This window comes from Stegastes partitus, unplaced genomic scaffold, assembly GCF_000690725.1.
Source record: "Stegastes partitus isolate 25-593 unplaced genomic scaffold, Stegastes_partitus-1.0.2 Scaffold360, whole genome shotgun sequence".
NCBI lineage: Eukaryota > Metazoa > Chordata > Actinopteri > Pomacentridae > Stegastes > Stegastes partitus.
This window is the reverse complement of record NW_007578091.1, coordinates 311551-332236: the sequence shown is the minus strand read 5'-3', so window position 1 is coordinate 332236 and position 20686 is coordinate 311551. Positions and strand designations below refer to the sequence as shown.

The 20686-nt window shown below is 40.6% G+C and overlaps 1 protein-coding gene across 1 annotated transcript in view; it reads left to right on the top strand.

The window, feature by feature from the left end:
* The window catches only part of lrmp (lymphoid-restricted membrane protein), a 47704-nt gene that overhangs the window by 12941 nt on the left and 14077 nt on the right, over positions 1-20686 (top strand). The window contains exons 12-23 of the mRNA XM_008284476.1: positions 1255-1314; positions 1869-1933; positions 3096-3189; positions 4057-4203; positions 5499-5594; positions 6257-6408; positions 8903-9014; positions 9787-10054; positions 12256-12302; positions 15814-15913; positions 17421-17598; positions 19451-19541. Coding sequence (XP_008282698.1) covers positions 1255-1314; positions 1869-1933; positions 3096-3189; positions 4057-4203; positions 5499-5594; positions 6257-6408; positions 8903-9014; positions 9787-10054; positions 12256-12302; positions 15814-15913; positions 17421-17598; positions 19451-19541 — 1410 coding nt within the window. The remainder of the gene's footprint in view (positions 1-1254; positions 1315-1868; positions 1934-3095; positions 3190-4056; positions 4204-5498; positions 5595-6256; positions 6409-8902; positions 9015-9786; positions 10055-12255; positions 12303-15813; positions 15914-17420; positions 17599-19450; positions 19542-20686) is intronic.

Sequence of the window (20686 nt, the reverse complement as noted above, 5' to 3'; positions counted from 1 at the left end):
GATAGATTAAATACTACAATCGCCACCTCTTGGTCTCTCTCAAGTTGTAGTTTACATCCATCTTCCTGTGTCATGGTGTTGAATAATGGCTTGAAAAGGGTTTTTTACAGATTGTTGTGATGTTACCATGAGGCTGACTTTTGGCCTTTTGGATCATCAGTTCAGCATCTTGTCCTGTGAGACATTTTTGTCTTAAGCAATGTATGAATTCTGTTTTGTATTTTGCAAGGTTGCAGTGATCTTTGACCACCAAAATCAGTTCTTCCTCAAGTTCAAGTGAAAATTTGCACCAGAGTTCCCTGAAACAGATGTCAAATAATGAGTTGCATTCTGGCCCAAAAACAATAATTCTTGTCAGAGTTTTACAGGCACGAAAACTTCTTATATTCATCCTTAAGTGAAGTTTGTGCCAAATTTGACAAAATCCCTTCAACGAGTTCATGAGAATGATTTTTTTTTTTTAAATTTTTTTGGGCAAATGGGCAACCTGATAACATCTCTTGCCGTGGTTTTCGCCCTCACATCTGCATAAAAATCAAAAACGAGGGAACTTAATACTGCATTTAGCATCAGACGTGGGTACAATTACCAACTATTATAACTGTAAAGAAATCCAACAGCAGACGGATCCATTTAATCACTCGTCAACCCACAGCATATTTAAAGTTGTAAAAACTGACATCTCGTCAACATGGAATGGTCTTCTGCTTGAACAGGCCTCAAAGGCACCAACATTTTTACATTTAACTCGAACAGAATTTGAGGCACGAATACGGGTCAGAACATTTAGGAAACGCAACTCATTTGCAAATTCCTTCATGTGTACAGTCTCTCAAAGTGCTGCTCCACTTGTTGCATTGAAAGTGCAACTATTAACACGCAAAACCACAAAACATTCATTGTTTAAAAGGATAAATATAGAAAAATGTAGAAAAAGTACAATATAAACACTAAATGTAAAGCTGACTGCACAGATGAGGCGCTGCAGTGGCATGAATGAAATGCACAGATTTAACTGTAATGTTGCACCAGAGTGTCATCTATAATAAGCTATAATATGGTATTTCCCAGTAGTAAATAAGATTACTAATAGATGTTGTGCAGCAGAGATGATGAGATGAGACAAACTTGCATCGACAAGTTTCTCAGCATTTACGTGACTTTGATAGATCTGGGTGTAAAGCAACCCGCTCTCTGTTTCACTACTAAAACCGAAACTGATCTGGCGCCGCTTACCTCCTCCTCCTCCCGCAGAAGAGCCGACATATAGATGAGCTGAAGGCGGCAGTCGAGGAATACGCCTCCATCATAGAGGTCAGTACGTTGAACTTCACACTGTGTCATTATTTCAGCGTCTGTGCATCAACACCTCCCACCATCTTCTCACAGATGCTCTTTTGCTGGTTTCCTGAGCGCTTTGCTTGGTGCTGGTGAGGCCGTTTCTTACGCTCCTTGTACCGTTTTGGGCCACCGGGACAATGACACTTAAATTGAATCCCCCTTGTTTGTCATTTGTATTTTGTATTTTGAAAATTCTGCGTAAAAAATGGTGAGTACAAACCCGAGAGTGTTTATTTTTCGGTCTTAAGTGTGATGCATGACATTTTGATTTAGCAAAAGCTGCATATTAAACGTGTTATACGAGTGTTTTTACTGTACAAACAGGCCTCTGTGTCCACTGTGTGAGTCACCAACAAGCTTGTCAGTAGAAGTCTGGTTGTTGACTTCAGCTGTGGGAATCAAATCACCTGCTGTCTTTCGACACTCGGCTCTTAAAGTTTGTGTGCTGTCGAGAAAGCGTAGCTGAGCTATAAATATCTGATGGGCTGGAATGAGTCACGGTTTGTGTTCTCTGTTGTTGACTCCAGCTGCTGAGGGTGGACAAGAGCAAACTGGAGAACCAGATGCAGATGATTCTCCCAGACCTGGCTGGGTAAGTGAACCAACAGGAGCCTGGCAGGGGGGGAAAAGTAGACCCAAATTATAGTTGTTCTGGAAGAGAAACCACAAAACTTTTTTAGAAGTTTTGGTGTTGTGATCAAATTACCCCATTGAGCTCCAATCAGTTTCTGGGTGTTTTTTTTTTTTTTGGTCACTTTCTTCTCACTGTAGGCTCAACTTTCACAGCAACATAAAGTCCTCCATCTTTATGGAAACAGCACAACCATGACTAGAAGAATAGGGAGCTCAAAAATGTCTGTTGTGTTGTGTAGCGGAGTTAAACTCTCACACATCATTTAAAAAAATAAAAATAAGTAAAAAATGTAAGTTTAATTTCTACTTATTTTACAAAAAATGGGGGGGAAAAAAACCCTGAAATCAACATTTAAAACAGTTTCCATATGCCCACAAGTGTTAGCAATACTGTGGGAAAAAATAGTGGCTCTACATGCTGCAGATATTTTCTTACTTACATTTTTAATCAGTTTCTATACTTGCCTACAATCTGCTCTGTGAATACACAGCCTGCAGTTCAGCCGAAAACTCTCTGAATATTTGTCATGTCAGTGTTAGTCACAACTGAGTCACTGATGGCTTCACAGTTGTATCATAAAGCCCCAAATTTTTTATTTTTAACAGAACCTGGTTCATGCACAGTGTTCCTTTTTGGCAAATTTTTAAGTGAGTCACTATTTTACGCTTGGGTTAACTTTCCAATGCAACTGAAATTCACAGATGATTAGTTCAAGGACTGTTGGAAGATTAAAAAAAGCTCTCTTTGGCTTTGATAAATGGTGTAATTTTGTTTAGTTTTTTTGTTTTTTTACTTAAAGATATCATTGTTCTCCAACCTGCCGGCTGGTTTTGGAGTTCAGAAGGTTAAAGATGATTAATTTGTCACGTCAGCTACAGTTTTGGCTCATTCAAAAGGCAAAATTCTTCTTTTCTTGTCCAAATATGTGAAAGCATACGGTGCCGTTACATAAAAGAACAAGTCGACAGCACCCCGTACTTCACAGTCTTGCAGAAATGTGCTAGATTTGGAAAACGTAGGCGTCTGACGAAGAATGCGAGGTTAATAACTGTTTAAAAGGCTGTTTAAAAATAACTTGTTAGCACCCCACCTCCCTTCATGTTCTCATTGTCTCTCTCAGGGCGAGTCTGTCTCTGTCGGTGGCGTACAGGATGAACCAGAGCAGCTTAGGATCCCTGCAAACAGAACTGGCTCTGGCTCAGTCGCCACTGGAGGTCAGCACTCCCCTACTGCTCATTTGCTCACCTTTTCTTTTATCTTTTCCTCCCTCGTTCTGGCTCATAGTCTCATGCCTCTTACTCACCTGATGCCTCCTCTCTCAGTTTACCTACATGTATTTTCATTCCTCTGTGCATTGCTTTTGTAATTTGTGAAGGAGAATTCATAGACTCGAACGCATCCCTACACATGAAAGCTCAGTCACACCAAACGGCTATTATTGGTTGTGCTGTTTCATCTCAGTTTATAGTCTCTGATCCTAGATGCAGTTCTGAGAAGCTTTGTGTGGTGTTTCCCACATATTCCTTACACAATGCAAAGTCCTGTCTTAACATTAGATGCGGCAATATTTATATTTTTATGGAGAACACATGGGTTGTTGGGTTCACATCAACATTTGCAGCCAATTATTTAAGAAACTGACGAGGGTTTGTGTTAAATATGTGTACGTATGCATGCACATACGTGCAAAAGTAAATAAATAATAGTTTTTTTTTTTTTTTTTTTTTTTAAGAAAAAAGGGAAATAATAGTAGTAAGAATATAAAGATAGTAATGAAAATGAGGTTAAAAAAGGGAAAATAGGAGTGGAGGAACAGTAAGAAAGAAATTCAAGAAGAAGAGGGAAAAAGAAAAAATATATTTAAAAAAATGTAAATTAAAAATGCAATATATAAATGCATTTTTACATAAACAGTACAAAAAAGAGATGATTAAAAAAAAGAATATATACACATACACCTATATACATGCAGGTTAACAAGAAAAACAAGTACATAAGTGAATAGAAAATTAATAGAATGTGTGATGCAGCGATCCTTTCGAGAATCTTTTCTCATTCGTATTAAAATCGATCCTCTGCAGGCTCCTCACGGAGTCGACCATTTGTCCACCACCATGAGCTTTGCCTCCCCGCTGGACGAGACTCTGGACCGAGAAGTGCTGCTGATGCTGCAGGGACCAAGTCCTGAACACATGGCTCTGGAGTTCAAGAGCCTCCTGCACAAACTGGTAATCAATAATACGCATGTTTTCTTTGTAGCGGTGACTGACTCTAAATGTCATTCTGTTCCAGTCAGTACTAAGCCAGCATGACATTAACTGTAGCTTATGTTAAAGCATGTTTGTTTGCCTTGAATTTCACCCTTTGCTGTGCAATTTTAATCTTTCACTCACTGCAGATGTCAGCATACCAAAAGCTAAACAAGAATGTTTGCTTTGCTTCAGTCTTCACTTAGACTCACATTAATGGTCCCATATCGTCAAAATTTGTTTTTTATTTTGTGTTGTATGTCTGAAAATATGAAGGTGTAAAATAAAAATCTGTGAGATGACCTCAAAGCTTTGCAAGCCAATAAGAATTATGTTCAGTTTCTCCAGAGATACCGAGGAACCAATAATCTTAGAGTTAGAATGTCCCAGTCCGCAGGTTTATTTACTGTCTAGAGCTGCTTCTGCTAAATTTGAAATGTCTGAGCCACATGCAAAACTCAGCAGATGTCCTGCTGTTGGCTGCACGAGTGAACACAAGAGTCTTCATGCACTGCCAGCATCTGAGAAACTGAAGATCCAGTGGATTACTTTTATTATAAATGGCAATGGCGCCACAAAAATAGGGGAATTCTTAGTGTTAGCATGTTGTGCAGCTCATGTTACTGTTAGCTTCGTAAACCGGAGGGACATTCAGAGTTGGTGGAAACTTCAAGAGAGATTTGAAACCAATAAATACTGAGTGGGCTTCAGTTGTGCTTCAGTGCAACCAAAATCTGTTTACGTCTCTCCTGCTCACATTTACTGCATTTTAATACAATCCATGTCCCAATAAAGCTTAATTTAAAGCTACAGACACTGAAATAGCCAGTTCTGAATTGGACTTTTATACAGTCGTGGTGAAATTAGCCATCTTTGTGGTATTTTGTGCTGAAACTCTGAAAGACACATTCCTGGAACGCATGAGACTTTGATTAATTTGCTCAAAAATTGCACAATAAGGGACCTTTTAAGTAGCTTGTTTGCATTTTTAACTCCATCTTTAGGGTCTTTCCGCCTCAGATGAAGCATTGGTAAACTTTTGCATAACTGTTGAGGTGCACAAAGACGTAACATCATCTTAACTTTTACATTTAGATTGTTGAGGCTCTCCTCGGGGGTCAGAACATGCAAAGTGGTTTCCCGTTAAGTCTATAAAAGGTCTTCATGTGACCTTTGTTCTTGCCACAGGAATTCATGCCTTACATTTTGCAGTTATTTTAGTGCTCTTCTGTTTCATAATGTGTTCTCTCTCTCTCTCTGTGTGTTTGTGTCAGAAAAGGGATTTCAGGGAAGAAACCGACTCGGTCTTATCTACAGTCAGAGGATTGTTTGATGACCACACACAGCCGGCGGGCGACGCAAATCTGCAGGTCGGATACACTTCAACGCTCACATTTGAAGAAAAAGTTGCATATTCTCAGCTCGCTGCGTTCCCGTGTGTTTGCATTGATTTAAGTCCGTCGAGGGCTGTTTCCGTTTTGTTGTTTTTTTCCCTATATGAATCATAAAGTTACATAATGCAATCTCCAGCTTCCTCTCCCTCCACCTGTTGCACTCTCTTTCTCCATCTATCGCTGCCTATCTGCTCTTGCTGTCCTTCCCACCCACCATCCCTCCTCTCCAGAGATCTCTCACTTATGTAACTCTCCAGCAGGCCCCATCCGAGCGGTGCCGTTTAGTCAGTGTGTTGTACCGTGAACACAACCCACTCCCCTCCTCCCTCACTCATTCTGCATCTCTCTCTCTGTGTGTTTTTTTTTTTTCCTCGTTCCCCCTCCTCCTGCATTGTTACCACTCTGCATTCATTAGCCACGTACCGCCGTACAGCACTAAACATACCAAATGAGACAGAAATCATTAGCGGACCTGAGCTTGTCGCGAGTCCGCGCCTTCCGTTCGGTGCCGAAGTGACGTGCCAGTTAGCTGTCACAACTTTTAAAAAAAAGAAAGGAAGGAACCGGCTATTCAGGCTGTGCAGCGGCCTCTCATCCGGGCGACAGACTGACCCCGCGGCCCCTCGTCTTCCCAACAGACGGTGCAGGCCGAGCTGGACGCGAGGAGGGCGGACTGGGTCCTCAGCCTGGACCAGCTGGCCCAGTACACGGACTCGCTGGAGAAGGAGCTGATCAAAATGGCCAGCAACATGAGGAGGTCGCGCACCGAGATCCTCCACCTCTCAGTCAGGTGAGTTTTTGCCGTCTGTCGCTGCTCGTTCGTTTTGGGAGGCTGCGAGTGTGGGAAAAAAAAACAAGTGGGCAGTCGGATGCGTGCGAGCAGCCGAGCGCTGTTGCTTGAGAATTTTTTGGTGCGAGAGCAGAGGTGGATGAAAGAATAAATACCAGAGGAGGATGCGCGAGAGTGGAACAGCGGCGGATCTCGTGGTGGATCATCAAAGACGACTCGATTTTTAAGGTAGGAAAGCAGTTTTTTTTGAGGCGGAGTTGCTCTCGAGTAGGAGTGATCTCATTGGGTGAATGAAACCCCGGTAGGAAGAGCTAAAAAAAAAAAAAAAACTCATTTTCTTTCAATGCGAGGTAACGTCGACACCTCTGTTAGTGAGAGAGCTCGCAGCTGATTAAGTGGAGCAGTGTAATTACTAACTGAAAAATGCATCCTGGGCATAATGAGCTATCAAGGTTAGCCGGTTAGCCCAGCTGACCTTTCAAGGTCTGTGCAAGCTTGTTAGTGTTTGCAGCACTTCGGAGATTTTAATGGCTACGCGGTCACTAATGAATAACAACAACAACAAAAAAAAGCATTTACTGAGCTCGGCTGTGGAGGATTTTATGCAACAAGTGAAGTTATGTCTGCCACTGTTTGCTTTGTCCAGTGACTGTCGGACTTAATTAACCCTCTGAACCCCAAGACATGCCTGTGGGTTTGAAAGGCATGTTATTTTATTCTTTTAAATTTTTTTTCAAAGAAATTGTCAGAATTACAGCATTTATCATGGCAAGAAAATGTAGAAATTTCTGCTTTCTGACTGTCCTTGAACTCTTAAGAAGTCACAAATGGATGTGTAGCTTTTAGCTATGTGGGGAAAAAAAGCAACAAAATCTAAGCTTAAAAATTATATTTCATCAAACTCACTTAATTTTGCATTTTCCGTTTTTAAAAAAATTGCCAAAAATGAACAGTTTACACTAAACAGATTCTGTAAAAAACAAAAAAATCTGTGTTGCTCTGCACAACCTCGAAGCCACGAGTTATCCAACTGTGCTCAATAGTCACGTGACAAAAATTCTGGGAGTTTTTGGATATACTGAGTTGAACTGCAGGCAGTGTTCACATGAACCAGATAGGAGATAAAATAAAAATATACGCAGCAAAATATGTAGAGTTTTGTTTTTCCGCCAGTGTTGGTAACGCCTGTGGACAAAAGTGTTGTACATGTTGATCTCGAGTATTTTTCATTTTTGTTAAATGAATAATCAATAAAATTAATCTTTTTTATGGTTTATGGTATTATAGCAGATTTGCACTTTATTCCGAATATCTCTCTTAATTTATTTTAATTTATTAAATTGCAAAAAATCAACCAGTTAGACTTATAAGATGCTATTAAAAAAATGTCAAGTTGCAAAAATTTAATGGCGTTTTTGGCTAAACTTGCATATTGTGTTTATACAGAGCAGATAGGAAACAAAGCCAAGTTTATTTTATTAATTTCAACACCTGTTGGGACGGATTTTAGTTTTTTTGTTTGTTTTTTTTAATGATTAATGCAAGAAATTCAACTTTTTCCTTTTTTTATTGATGTGTGGCATTATAACTTTGTCATATTGCACAACAGCCATTTCCTAGCTCTCTCTACTTCTAGTCATGGTTGTTCTGTTTCCGTAGAGATGCAGGACTTCATATTGCAGTGAAAAAATGACCCCGCTGTGAGTGAAAAACACCCAGACGCTGCTTGGAGTTCTGAGGGTTAATCTAGATAAATATCCCCACTCAGGCTGCTCAATGTCAAACCTCTGCATGTGTCTCAGAGGTGAGTGTCTCCACTTGTCTCAGTTGGCCGCTCAGTCGCGCTGAATGGGAGAAAGAGCTGTTAATCATCCTGACCTCGGTGACCTCCGAGGGCCCGCCTCACTAGGTTTGGGTCTGGGCCATTCCCGGGTTTTTAATCGTGTGTCTGTTTGTGCGTGTGTTCATGGAGACGGCCTTCCCCTCCAGATATATAAACGGGGCCGAGCAGCATCAGACCGGAGAGGGAGGCGACTGGTCGGGCTGTCCGGCTGGGATTTACTGGTGCTCGGTTGCCAGGGTGAGAAAATAATACTGAAGAGGGCTCGTTGTAGGTATAAAGGTCCACCTCCCACGCTGGAGTTTTTGAGATAACACGCGACTGGATTATCAAACCCAGTGCTGGGATCGTGATGTTGTTGTAGGACACGTTTCAGGGTCCGCGTGTAGTTTGATAAATAAGTGCTGGATCTAAAAAAACAAAACAGCTGTGAAGTGAAGGAACCATTACTGGGCCAGTCGGAGAACTGGCGCTGGTCACCCTGGGCAACAGAATGGGACACTGCATGGGCCTGCGGATTGGGTACAGTATGTCCACTGTACTGTCTTCTAGGATCTCGCGTTCAACTTTTGCATGCTTCCTCTGCACTTTCCTCGCAAAAAAATCCTTGTGGCGTCATCGTTGACGGGATTTTGTGTGATTTTTTGCACGCAGGGTGCAGGAGCAGGAGAACCAGAAGCGGCAGCTGTGTGAGGAGCTGGAGCAGCTAAAGACGCCTCAGGACAGCCGGGAGGCCTCATGCCAGACACCTGCACCAGAGGACGAGGTCAGAGAGGCTCCATCATGGTTATATTCATTTACCTGTATGTGATAAACTGCAGCAGCTACTTTGAAAGCTAATCTGTAGTCGAGTGTATATTGTTTTTAGGCTACTCGGGTAAATCTGCACCATCTGGGGGGTGAACAAGTGTCCCCTGCAGTGTTTAAATCTTCACTGCATGTGTATGTTTTAGGGTTTTTAATCATCTGTTGCCGCAGTAGAGCCACATCAGATGGTTTGCTTGGAGAGCAGCTCACACTGCATCCAGACAGATGGAGTGTCTGTGCTAGAAGGGAGCTGAGTGCGAGTTGGCGGCTAAAGTGGACATGTGCACCCACAGAATCAGATGCGACCGCACACCTACGCGCTTGCTCATAACACAAAATGCACTGACGCATGCTCGAACATTTTCCATCACAACGCCATTGTTCTTACTGCACCACAAAAAAAAAAGAAAGAGAAAAAAAAACAATAAGCTTGGTGCTGAGGTGGACAGATTTGCATACAGTAACCAGGGTGTCCTTTTTTACAAATATTGCACTTCTCAGTTTGGAGTAATTTATTCAGTGTAGCTTTGGATTTAGGAGCAAGCATTTTGAGTTTGTAAACAACAAAAAGCTGATGTTTCAGGAGGATGATTTAAAAAAAAAAAAAAGAATTAATGAGCTGTTTTTTGCTGTTGATACTGTAAATTGGTGGTTAGCTTAAGCAGCTGGACAGCAACTTGACTGCAAAGAGTAATGCTACATGTCAGGTTTCTTTTTTGTTTTGCTTTCAGCCCGGAGATGACTTGGACTGGGATGAGGAGTTCGCCCTCCAAGACTTCCTGAAGAACGAGCTGGCGGAGAGGAACTGCCGGGACGAGCGAAGAGGCAGTCGCCCCGAGGAGACGGCAGATAAGCTGACGGACAGAGGCGGCGGCGGCGGCGGCGACGAGGAGGACGGGGAGGAGAGGTGGACGGTGGTGGACACAGCGGGAGAAGGAGAAGTGAGGGACACGTCGACTCCCCTGGAGGCCCGGCCTGGTCAGGAAACGGAAAGTCGAGGTGAGCGGAGGCACTGAAATACTGCCGTAGCCGCTCGTCTTAAACAGATTAAATGTTCTGAGTTGTCTCGGGGAAAGTCGAGAACACTGAGGAATCTTCCTTGAGCCTTTAATATCCAGTATCAGCAAAATTAGCCCAGAACGTCTTCAAGCCGAGCCAAATAGGGCTAAATATAGTCGTGTATTTTTCTTGGTCCTGCTGTGACCCCTGTGCTCACCCTGCTCCTAGCTCTGGACGAAACCCAGTAGAAATAACTCCAGAGAGAGCCTCTAGTATCAAGAATGTGAGTTAATAAACCCTGGCATTTGTAAAAATGTGAGTTTAAATGTAAAATATTAAGACTTTTATTTAGTACGAAATAGTTTTGTGCATTTTGCGAAGAGACCCAAACCTTTCTTTGGAAATCTGTAACTGTTATTTTAGATGCATCTGTTGATCTGATGAGCAAATGACAGATTTCTTAGCTGTAGATTAGGTTTGCATATGTCAGTGTTGACCTGCAGCTAATGTTAAACCAGACTTGTGGGTGGTTTTAACTTGCTGTGGACTAATTTTTCGCTCCATATTAAATCCTGCACCTGTGCGAAAACTGCACGACCATGGCTAGAAGTACAGAGAAATATCTTCTGTGTAGTATCACACAGTTATGCAATGAATAATAAAGAAACATGAGTACTCGTATTACCAGAAAAAACACCCACAGGTGTGACTAACACTGGGAAAATGGTGACTCTGCATACTGTGTTTTCATTTGTTTCCATTCTCTGCTCTTTGTAAACACAGCCTGCAGTTCATCCCAGTTCAACTGAATAGTTCCTGAATTTTTGCCATGTGGCTGTTGGCGGCAGCAAAATCAACAATAACTTGTTATTTGCACTGAGGAGTTTAGAATTTGTATTTTTTTTTACACAATCTGGTTAGAGCAGATGGTTTTCTTTTTGGGGATTTTTTTTTTTTTTTTTTTTTAATGAGGCAAGAACCATTTTCAGGGGATAGAAAAGTCAAAACTCCAGGTTAGATACGTCTGAGCTGCTCTGAAAATCTTCTAGAATCAAGTGATTTTGGTGGAATATTCCCATTTCCTGCTTATATTTGGCTGTTTTTCCTTAACAAAAACCGAAAGTCACACATGATTGATTGTTAAAAACATTAAAAATCTGATTAATCTTAATATTTTTATAGTTTCTTGTCATGACTGAATGGTGTTATTTTAACAGTTTTAAAAAAGGGACATGCCTTTTAAACACTCGGGTGGGTTTAGGGGTTCAGAGAGTTAATAAAAGAAGAGAAAATGCACGTTATTTGTACTTATTATATTTATTATTTCGTACTTGCTCTTGAAAGCTCACAGCTTCCAGTATCAGCTTGTGAAACATTATGACCAGACTTGCACTGAACTTTGATTCTCTTTAAACGTTTTCTTGCAGACATGTATGTAGCTTTGCATAGTTAACTCTTGTTTAATGCATGTTTTTTTTTGATAAGTACATTCTGTGCAAGTCAAATTCCTCGCATGCGTTCACATACTCGGGCAGTAAATCTGTAAATTCCCACATGTAGGCTCAGTATGTAGATTTGGCTGCGTCCTGCACGGCGCTCCGCGGGATGAATTCCATACATGCACAAGGCCTCGGCCGCTCTTATTGTCTTCGAGTGTTGATTTGTGTGCGCGATAGGGCGGATTATGATCCGGTAATCCAGCGGGAGTCACAGGGCACTAACTCAGCCCGGCGCGCTCCGCCGCGAGGCCCTCTGGCAGCAGACCCCTGCCTTCTATGGTTGTCGTGGCCCTTCGGCTTCCGAAGGTTGCGGGGAAAGAGAGCGAGTGTGTGGTGCGAGAAATCTCTGCTTCCTCGAGGTCCTTCTATGGCCAGGTGCACGACTGGTCCGAGGCCACGCAGTGAGCTCGGTAATCCTCCATTCCTCTGCCTGCATGAGCGGTTGGCAGGCAGAGAAACAGAAAACAAGAGTGCAAATGTGGTCATTAATGCCACCTTAGCCATGCATGGTATTTTAACCCTCGCTCGGCTCGATTCCTTGCATAATAGACGGCCTGACCTTTTATGGTAAAGGTGCGGTTGGGTTTTTTTTTTTGGATGGTCATTAACCCCCTGGAGGAATGGGGACGAGGCTTAATGATCTTTGTTTTGTCCTTTTTCAGCCTTTCATTTTTAATCTGTCCTTTGCTCTGTTCGTTACAGACTCTGCAGCCTGCACGGAGCCGGAGGTGAACTGTGAGCCGCTGCAGGTAAATTCAACTGAGATGAAACGAACCTGTCATGAGACGAAGTGCACAGATCTTATCCTGAGTTTTATTCACTGTTTTACTTTATTTGTATGGCACCTTACGAAAGCTACAGAGTGCTTTGCAATAAAACAAATGCAATATAACAAGACAGAATAGTTAACTCAAGTGTTTTTTGGTTTGTATTTTCTAAAGCACATTCAGGACAACAGCCATCATGTCCAAGTGCCCTGCAGTAGAAAGGATTATAATTGGTGTTACGTAACCCAACAACTTTAAATATTGGCTTAATGTATCACAAATTACCCACCGCAGCTTGTAAATATTTTAAAACTACAGTAGATTTTAATTTTTAAAGACCGTTTTACACGCTTCCATCTTGTTGGATGACTGCAGCAGCCTTGTTACCTGCCTGAGCCCAAAGTCTCAGCTGCAAAGGAATCACATCGCTGCTGTTTCAGCTTCTTGAAATTGGCTCCCAGTATGTTTTAGGATTGATTTAAAGAGTACTTTTAAGGCCCTTTATGACCTTTCACACTTAAATCTTGGATATTTTAGTACCCTAAGCACAGGTGCACAGTTTTAGATCTTTTGTTTCTTTCAGTGTCGGTCTGAAAACTAAAGAGGACAAAGTATTGGAAGTCAGAGACCCAATGATTAATGTTCTCTTTTAAAACATATTTATGCAACATAAACATACGTATCAGCAACACTTTCTGATTTTACTTTAGTTTGACTTTGCTTTGAGCTGTTTTTCTTTCTTTCTCAAGTAAAATCAGGAAATGCTCGCTGACACAAGTATGACTTTAAGTTGCTTGATTTTACTTGAATCTGAATTTTCTTTCATTTCTTTCAATAATACTTTCTACCTTCTCTGATCATGTCGTGTGTTCATCTGTTTTTTTTTTTTGCTGCCTTGCAAGTTGAATTTTGAAGAAGTGCTGAATAAATATAGATTCTAATTAGAAAAACTTAGATCAAAATTACTTCTACTAACTTAAAAATTTCTACTGTTTATGTTAGCAAACTCTTAAAGCACTCTTAAATCATTGCCAGTATACTTCAGTAAACATCACTGCTTTTATTTCCTGGTTGGTGCATTTATGTGAAGTTAATCGCCAACTAAATAAGTGCTTTTTTTTTTCCTTGTGGGTTGTCGTTGACTGCAGATCTATAAATATGCAACTTGATACTCGGCTTCAAATGAGTTTCTCTTTCCTTTGAAACAGAGAAACTGTATTTATATCTGCCAAACCACATCCTTCAGTCTTTGGACACCGCTTGATTCAATTCATTTATGACGGCGCACATGTGATTATCGGAGAAGTTAGCGCCATGACTTCAGGAGTATTAGTGCAACAGACGGAGCTTTTCGTTCAGTCGTGACTCCTGGTGGGGATTTTCCTGGTTTTGGACCACTTGTTTATATTTTAACTGAGAAATGGGACGATATCATTTAGAAAATAAGCTCAACTAAACACTAAGCAGCTGTTGTGGACATTTATAGAAGCAGCTGTTCCATAGATAGCTTCACGATAAAGACACAAAACTGTCTTCGTAGTAAAAAAAAAAAAAAGAGACTTTCACTAAACCACTAAGCCTGAAAAAATGTGGGTTGTGAAAGAGAGTTGCTCCATCCTCACGACTCTTGCTGATGATCTCTTGAACAAACCTCAGACTGACAGCAGATGATTTATAGGGCGACTTGTGTGTTTGGGTGGAACAGATTTTGTTTTACATTCCTTGGTTTAATGGAGTTTGGTTGTTGTCACCCGAAACACAATCGCATATTTTCTGTGCAGTTAGTAGAAGGAAGTAGGAAGTTTTTAAGAGTTATGAACGAGGAATAGGCTCGTGCGGTTCTTCAGAAGTCTTGTGTGACACGTTTTACCTCAATAATTTGGTGTTAATGTTTCAGACAGACCTCTTAAGTCTGCCGATGAGTTTTGTTAAACTCACTACTTAGTTTGAAAGCTGCAGGATGTAGAAGTCGCAGGGTAATTCATGTCAGTCTGACGCTTTTTTTTTTCACACTTCTCGCAGGTTTTTGTCACACTTACAGTGCAGTTATGAGCAGAAACTCTTCCTCTGTACCTCGAGCAGTTTCCTTCAGAAGTGCAGTATATTATAGTTATAATGTTGTAACTCAGAAAAAAAGCAGAAGTTGAATTTCTTTGATTATTTATTGTGCAAAAACGGAACAAACCTGGACTCAGCATGTGCAACATCTTTCCAAGTGTTCCCAGCACTTGAAGAAAAAAATGGTGAGTCTTCCTGCGATGGATGTTTTACTATTTAGCCTTTTTAATTCACTTCCAGTCTTGTCTCCTATCTGCTCTGTGTAAACACAGCCTGCAGTTCAGCCCAGTTCAGTTGAAAAGTTCTTGAATTTTTGTAATGTGACCGTTTGTTGCAGCTGAGTCGTTCATGGCTTCACGGTTGCAGCGAGGATTGAAGAATATTTTGTTTTTTACAGAATCTGATCAGAGTGGACTGTTTATTTTTTAGCCAATTTTCAATAAGACGTGTAGAATAAATTTCGATTTGAAGTTTTCCTGCAGGACGGCACTTTGCAAATGTGCAAGGACTCTCGGGAAAAGTTAAAACTTAGACGATTCTTTCTGTTTTTAGAGTTTCGTGCATCGATGCATGGGTGTAATTTTGGCAATTTTGCAAAGACTGCATGCCTTTAAAAACCAGAGTTTGGGCGACTGAGGGTTAATGTGTTCAAGGATCCTTTGACATATTAAATTTCGGTTTCACATATCAGCTGTGTGAATGTTCTCGAGCACAACAACACCTCCTTGATTTCTTTTTTAACTCTTCTCAAGTGACTGCCAAGGAGGTAGAACGTTAGCAGCGCAGATAATTTATGCGTTCTGTGTTTCTTTCACTGTATAGCAGAACATCAGACGCTGCGGCACTCCTTACCCTTTTCTCCTTCTTCTGTCATTTGCCTACCAAATATCTCTTCACGTGTCGTTGTTCGCGGCCTCAGCTCGCCGAGGCCGTCTGCTTCCTTATATAGAATGGCAGTGATGAAACCTTAAGATCACGCTGAGCTAAAAGGGAAAAGAAGAAGCAGCAGCAGCTATAATCTCAGTGTCGTCTTCCACTTTATCCCCCCTCCACATCCCGATCTGCATTCTACTCACTTGCTCGGTGTTTAATTAATTTCATGCCTGTGAGGTTATTAAAACTAATTTAAACACTCCGTCAATGCTGCCAACAGTGTGAAAGAAGTGACGTTGGCTTTTTGAATTCCTGCGATGATGACAGTAATTGGTGGGGGTCCTTTCCAAGAACCCATCACCGATTGGGCGGACTCTTTGTGTCGTCTGTCAGCTGTTAGACTTCGCCGGCTTCTTATGCAACGTCTCTGACAGCGGTTTGTTTCTATTGACGGATTCTGCCGCCTGCTGTTTTGGTTGATGTGTGTGTTGCCTATTTGATCTTTTCACCCTTTTGCTTTTTTTTTTTGAATTTTGAATATTTATGGTTTGTGTGTTTTCAGGAAGAGGCAGCGGTGCCATTGAGCGCCCACTCACAAGCTGTCAGCATTAGACAGCCTGAGGCGGATGCTCTCCCTGATCTGTCCCACTCAGAGAACAACAGTAAGACCTCCTCCTCTCTCTCTCTCCGTCTACGTCGTCGCTCGCTGTCTTTCTGTTTCACTTTCTTCTCTCCCCCCGCTGTCAGCTCTGCTGTGTGCATTTACAACTTAACCAAAGAGTGAGTCATTTCCTGACTCACTCGGTTTTGTTGTTTGTTCAGAGGAAGAAAAAAAAAAAGAAGACTTTTGCTAAATCTTGCGAAAAAATGAAGGTCAAGCTGTTCTAAATGCCACAGTGTGGACAACGCTCTTGTTGTTTGGTTGGTTAAAACTGCATGAAGTTGCACTTTGTAATGCAGAGCTGCGTTACTGCCGCTGTCATGGGGACGAATATTTTTATTAATTGGATCAGTCGGTTATTGTTTTGCTTTGGGTTTGATCCTCTTGACTCCCAAGCTTTTGCAGAAATGAAATATAAAGTCCTGCACCTTTATGGAAACAGGACAATAATGGATAGAAGGAGAGAGAACTCAAAAACCTATATTGTGCTGTATGACACAGTTATAATGCAATTAATCTTTTTTTCTTTTTCTTTTTTTTTTTTAATTATTCTAATGTAATTTTAAAACATGTAAATATCCAGAATGAACATGCATAGAGCCCAAAGGTGTTGCCAGTACTGAAAAAAAAACTCTGCGTACTATAAATACAGATTACATTTTTATAAATTGACGTCCATTCTTTTCTTCTACCTGCTATGTGTTAACACAACCTGCAGTTCAGCCGAAAACTAAATAATTTTTTGTCACGTGATTGTTGGTCACAGCTGACTCACTAATGGCTTCACAGTTGTACCAAGAGCTCAGAATTTTTTTTTTTTTTCAGAATGAATTTAGAGCGAACTTTATATTTTTGGCCATTTTTTTTAATGAGACATATAGAATAAAATGATTTAAATAAAATGCCTTTAATTTCAGTGTATGTTTGGATCTTTTTGCCACGTCCTCGACTAGTAGTTCATGGACTCATGAAAATATGAAAATTCTCTGTTTTTGCAATTTCTACTTCTGATAAATTGCGTAATTTTTTGCAATTTTTGTGAAGACAACACGCCTGTTAAACCCACCAGTGAGTCATCATTAAATTGTTGCTTGTTTTGGTTTCCATGTGAACTACACAGAGAGAAATATTCCCAAATGTTAAAAATATATTCCTCTACATCAGGGGTGTCCAGTCCTGGTCCTCGAGGGCCACAATCCTGCATGTTTTAGATGTTTCCCTCTTCCAACACACCTAATTCAAATGATCAGGATCGTTATCAGGCTTCTGCAGAGCTTGATGATGAGCTGATAAATTGAATCAGGTGTGTTGGAAGAAGGGAAACATCTAAAACATGCAGGACTGTGGCCCTCGAGGACCAGGATTGGACACCCCTGGTCTACATGTAGATAAAGTTGAATATCACAACTAATGTTCAAATAATCTACATGCAGATAAAAGATGACGATAAATCTTTATTTTAAACATGTATTTTTGCATCCAAATCCATTTTCTTCTCGTCTCTGCAGCTGCAGACGTTTGTGAGAGTGCAGAGTCTCAGTCGTGCGGTCCGACCCAAAGCCTGAGCACCGAGCCCGACCAGGATCAAACCATCGAGCCTGTGAACACCCCTCCCACAGAAGGTGAAATGGTTTCTCCCAACAGCACATCACCTGGACCGGAGGAGACCATCGCACAGAGTGAGAGGTGAGTGACAAAAGTGTTGTCTGTCATCGTTTGTTTTTTGACGTTACCACTAGGGGGACGCCAACGTAGGGAATTTTTGCACAGTAATCATACAGTAGTTTTACGTGTTAATGGCTGTTGTTGAGGTTTCCGGTAGATTGCAAAACTAGTACGTTGCAGTGAGTTCTCAAAAATGTAAAAATTTAACTGAGAGAGACGGTGAGTGGTTGCCGCTGTGACCTTTAACGGGCGGCACAACAGGTTATGCAGTTTCCTTCCTAATATGCCTTCTGATGCATTCTTGGTTCCCATGACACATCCAGCATAATGTGTGACTGATTAAACAGGAATTTCCAAAATAAAGAATGCAGTAATGACTGGCAAGCAAAGAACGGGGACTTTAGTCATCGCTGACGCCACCGAAACCTGCCGGCACGTTTGAAAGGCTTCTTATGTTTTAAAATATCACTAAAATTACTTCGTTTGTTGTAAGATAATGTAAAAACATAAAAAAAATGTTTGTTTTTTTAGCTTTATGATGGTGAAGCAATCATGTGTGACTTAGTTTTATCGTAATAGTTTATTATCACTTTATTCTGTATGTCTCTTTTACTAATTTGCCAAAATTTAGCTATTTTCTTTTACCAGATTTTTACAAAAGTAAAATATTCTGCTGCGAGTAACATCTACAAACCTGAACTACTCATCTGCGGTGTGCCATTCAGTCGGGAAAATTAACTAAATGTAAGCTGTAACCATTATTCTACACGTGTCATGTAAAAATTTGCTAAAATTAAACCGTTTTCTCAAGAAATACGAAATATTCTGCTGCAACAAACGTCCACATGCTTCTCCAACATGCATTTCAGTTGGAAAAAATAACCAAATATGAGCTCAAAATCACAATATTTTGTCAAACCCACTTTATTCTGCATGTCTAATTTGAAATTTTGCTCAAAAAAAGCAGTTTGCAGAAGCCAGATTCTGTAAAAACTGAAAGATTTTGCACTCCATGAAGTGCAGCAGTCACAAAACAAAAATTCAGGGACTTTTGGGCTGAACTGCAGGCAGTGTTTACACAAAGCAGATAAGAGGCAAGTATGGAAATAAATGTAAGTCGTAAAATATTTATTGTGCATGAAGCCACTGGTTTTTTCCCTTCAGTGTTGGTAGCAACTGTGGGCACTAAAAAGAAAAGGTTGTTGAATTAGAGAAGATTCAATTTTAATTTGCATTTTAACTGTGTCAGGCTGCATAGAAGACATTTTCTAGTTCTCTCTACTTCTAGTCATGGTTGTTCTGCTTCCTTAGAGGTGCAGGACTTTAAATTGCAGTAAAAAAGGAGCCAGAGTGAGAGGAGGAAATAAACCTACAAAGGGTTCCCTTGTTGATAATACTGAGAATTACCGCTATGTCCTAAAAGCACCTGTCTTGTTTATTAATCTTGATTTCTATGACAAACGCACCTGTTTAGTTGCCGCCTGAATTGCTGAATCTCACCTGCAGGACACAAAAGTTTCACAGTTAGGAAAGTGACGGCATCGTTTTCTTTTTTGATCATTTGAAGTTGATCAATAGTCACAGCGACCGGAGTCACCATTCTGCTGAGCTTCATCATTTCCCTATGACTTGGGCCACATTTGACAGTCAAATGGGCGTTTTCCTGGCCGAGGGGAGGAGGAGGGTAATTAGTATCTCGGCGATTTGCATAGACACAGTCCACCTACAGAGAGATGAAGGCTCGCTGCTCGCCTCTTTCTCTGCAACAGTTGTGTGTCTCGTTAGACGGCGAGAAAACTGTTTTAATTTAGCGTCTGGAAAAAAAAATGGACAGTGCTTGAAATTTGACCTCTGACCTTCCGTCTGTGGTCAGCATCCAGCCGACCGGCGACGACCGCAGGGAAGAAGAAGAAGAGAAAGGAGGCGACGTGGACGCGAGCGCCGGAGACATGAGTCGCTCTAAGGTTAGTAGCATTTGGGGAAGTTTTTCACGCATAAGGGAATGCAGTTTCCTCTATTTTCTGCAGCGCCCACTGCTTCCCCTTCCTCTTTTTTACTCTCTGTTTATGGTTGACTACAAGTAGGTGTGTTGTGAAGGAAGGTGGGGGAGTCCTCTGTCTGGACAAAGGGATTGTACATTTCAGGGTAACACCAGAAAACGTGGCTGACTGTTTATGCTGATAACACGAGGATGAGGTGAATTAGTGCTAAATGCTTCAGAGTCACAGGTGAAGTGCTTTTAATTTGGTAAATTGGCTTCAGGTTTCCTGACAATTCAACATGATGCTTCTTTAAAGGCTAAATTATTCAGTTCAGTAGATCAGGTTTAAATTCTGAGCTGTAATATCGATAAAATTAATACATAGTTTTAGTAGAAATTAAGGTTTTTTTGACATTTTGTTGATTGAGTGTCTGAAAATGTTCAAATTTTCTGTGCAATGAGTTGCTTTGATGCATCGTCTACCTAGTGTGGTTATCTAATTATGTTTGAACCAAGAGAGTTTTTTTTTCTTTTCTGACTGTGTTGTGATGCTGTTTCACTGCAGTTAGCTTTGCATCTTTTATTTAGTCTCCTGCAGCTTTACTGCCCACTGAGGGTTATTCTGATGCCGCGAGTCTTTTCAGTAGATTAACAAATGTTCAAAAAAAGTCTTCAAGCCAAAGTGTTTCTCATAATCTAGGAGCAGCTCCTGACTTTAAATTGAAGGAGTTTAGAGCTACATAAGAACCAAATCATTTGGATGTATTCAAATTGTAGTTTTACTTGTAAATGATTAAATTTACATATAAACTTTATCCATACTTAGGTCAAGCAGTGTGGACAGAATTGATCCTATTATTATTATTTATCTTAGATTATTCGCTTTTTGTTTTTACATTGTTTACCCCAAATTATCTCTTTAATAATATCAGAAGTTTTATTATATTTATGCCAAATTATCCCACTATTAATATTTTCACAACATTAAACCCATATTATCTTGTTATTAATATTTGTATTTTTTTAAAATAATTCCTAAATTATATTTTTTTCTTATATTTGTATTTTTAAAGTTATAGTTACAGTATTTATACTAAGTTATCACGCTAGAAATATTTTTACAATATT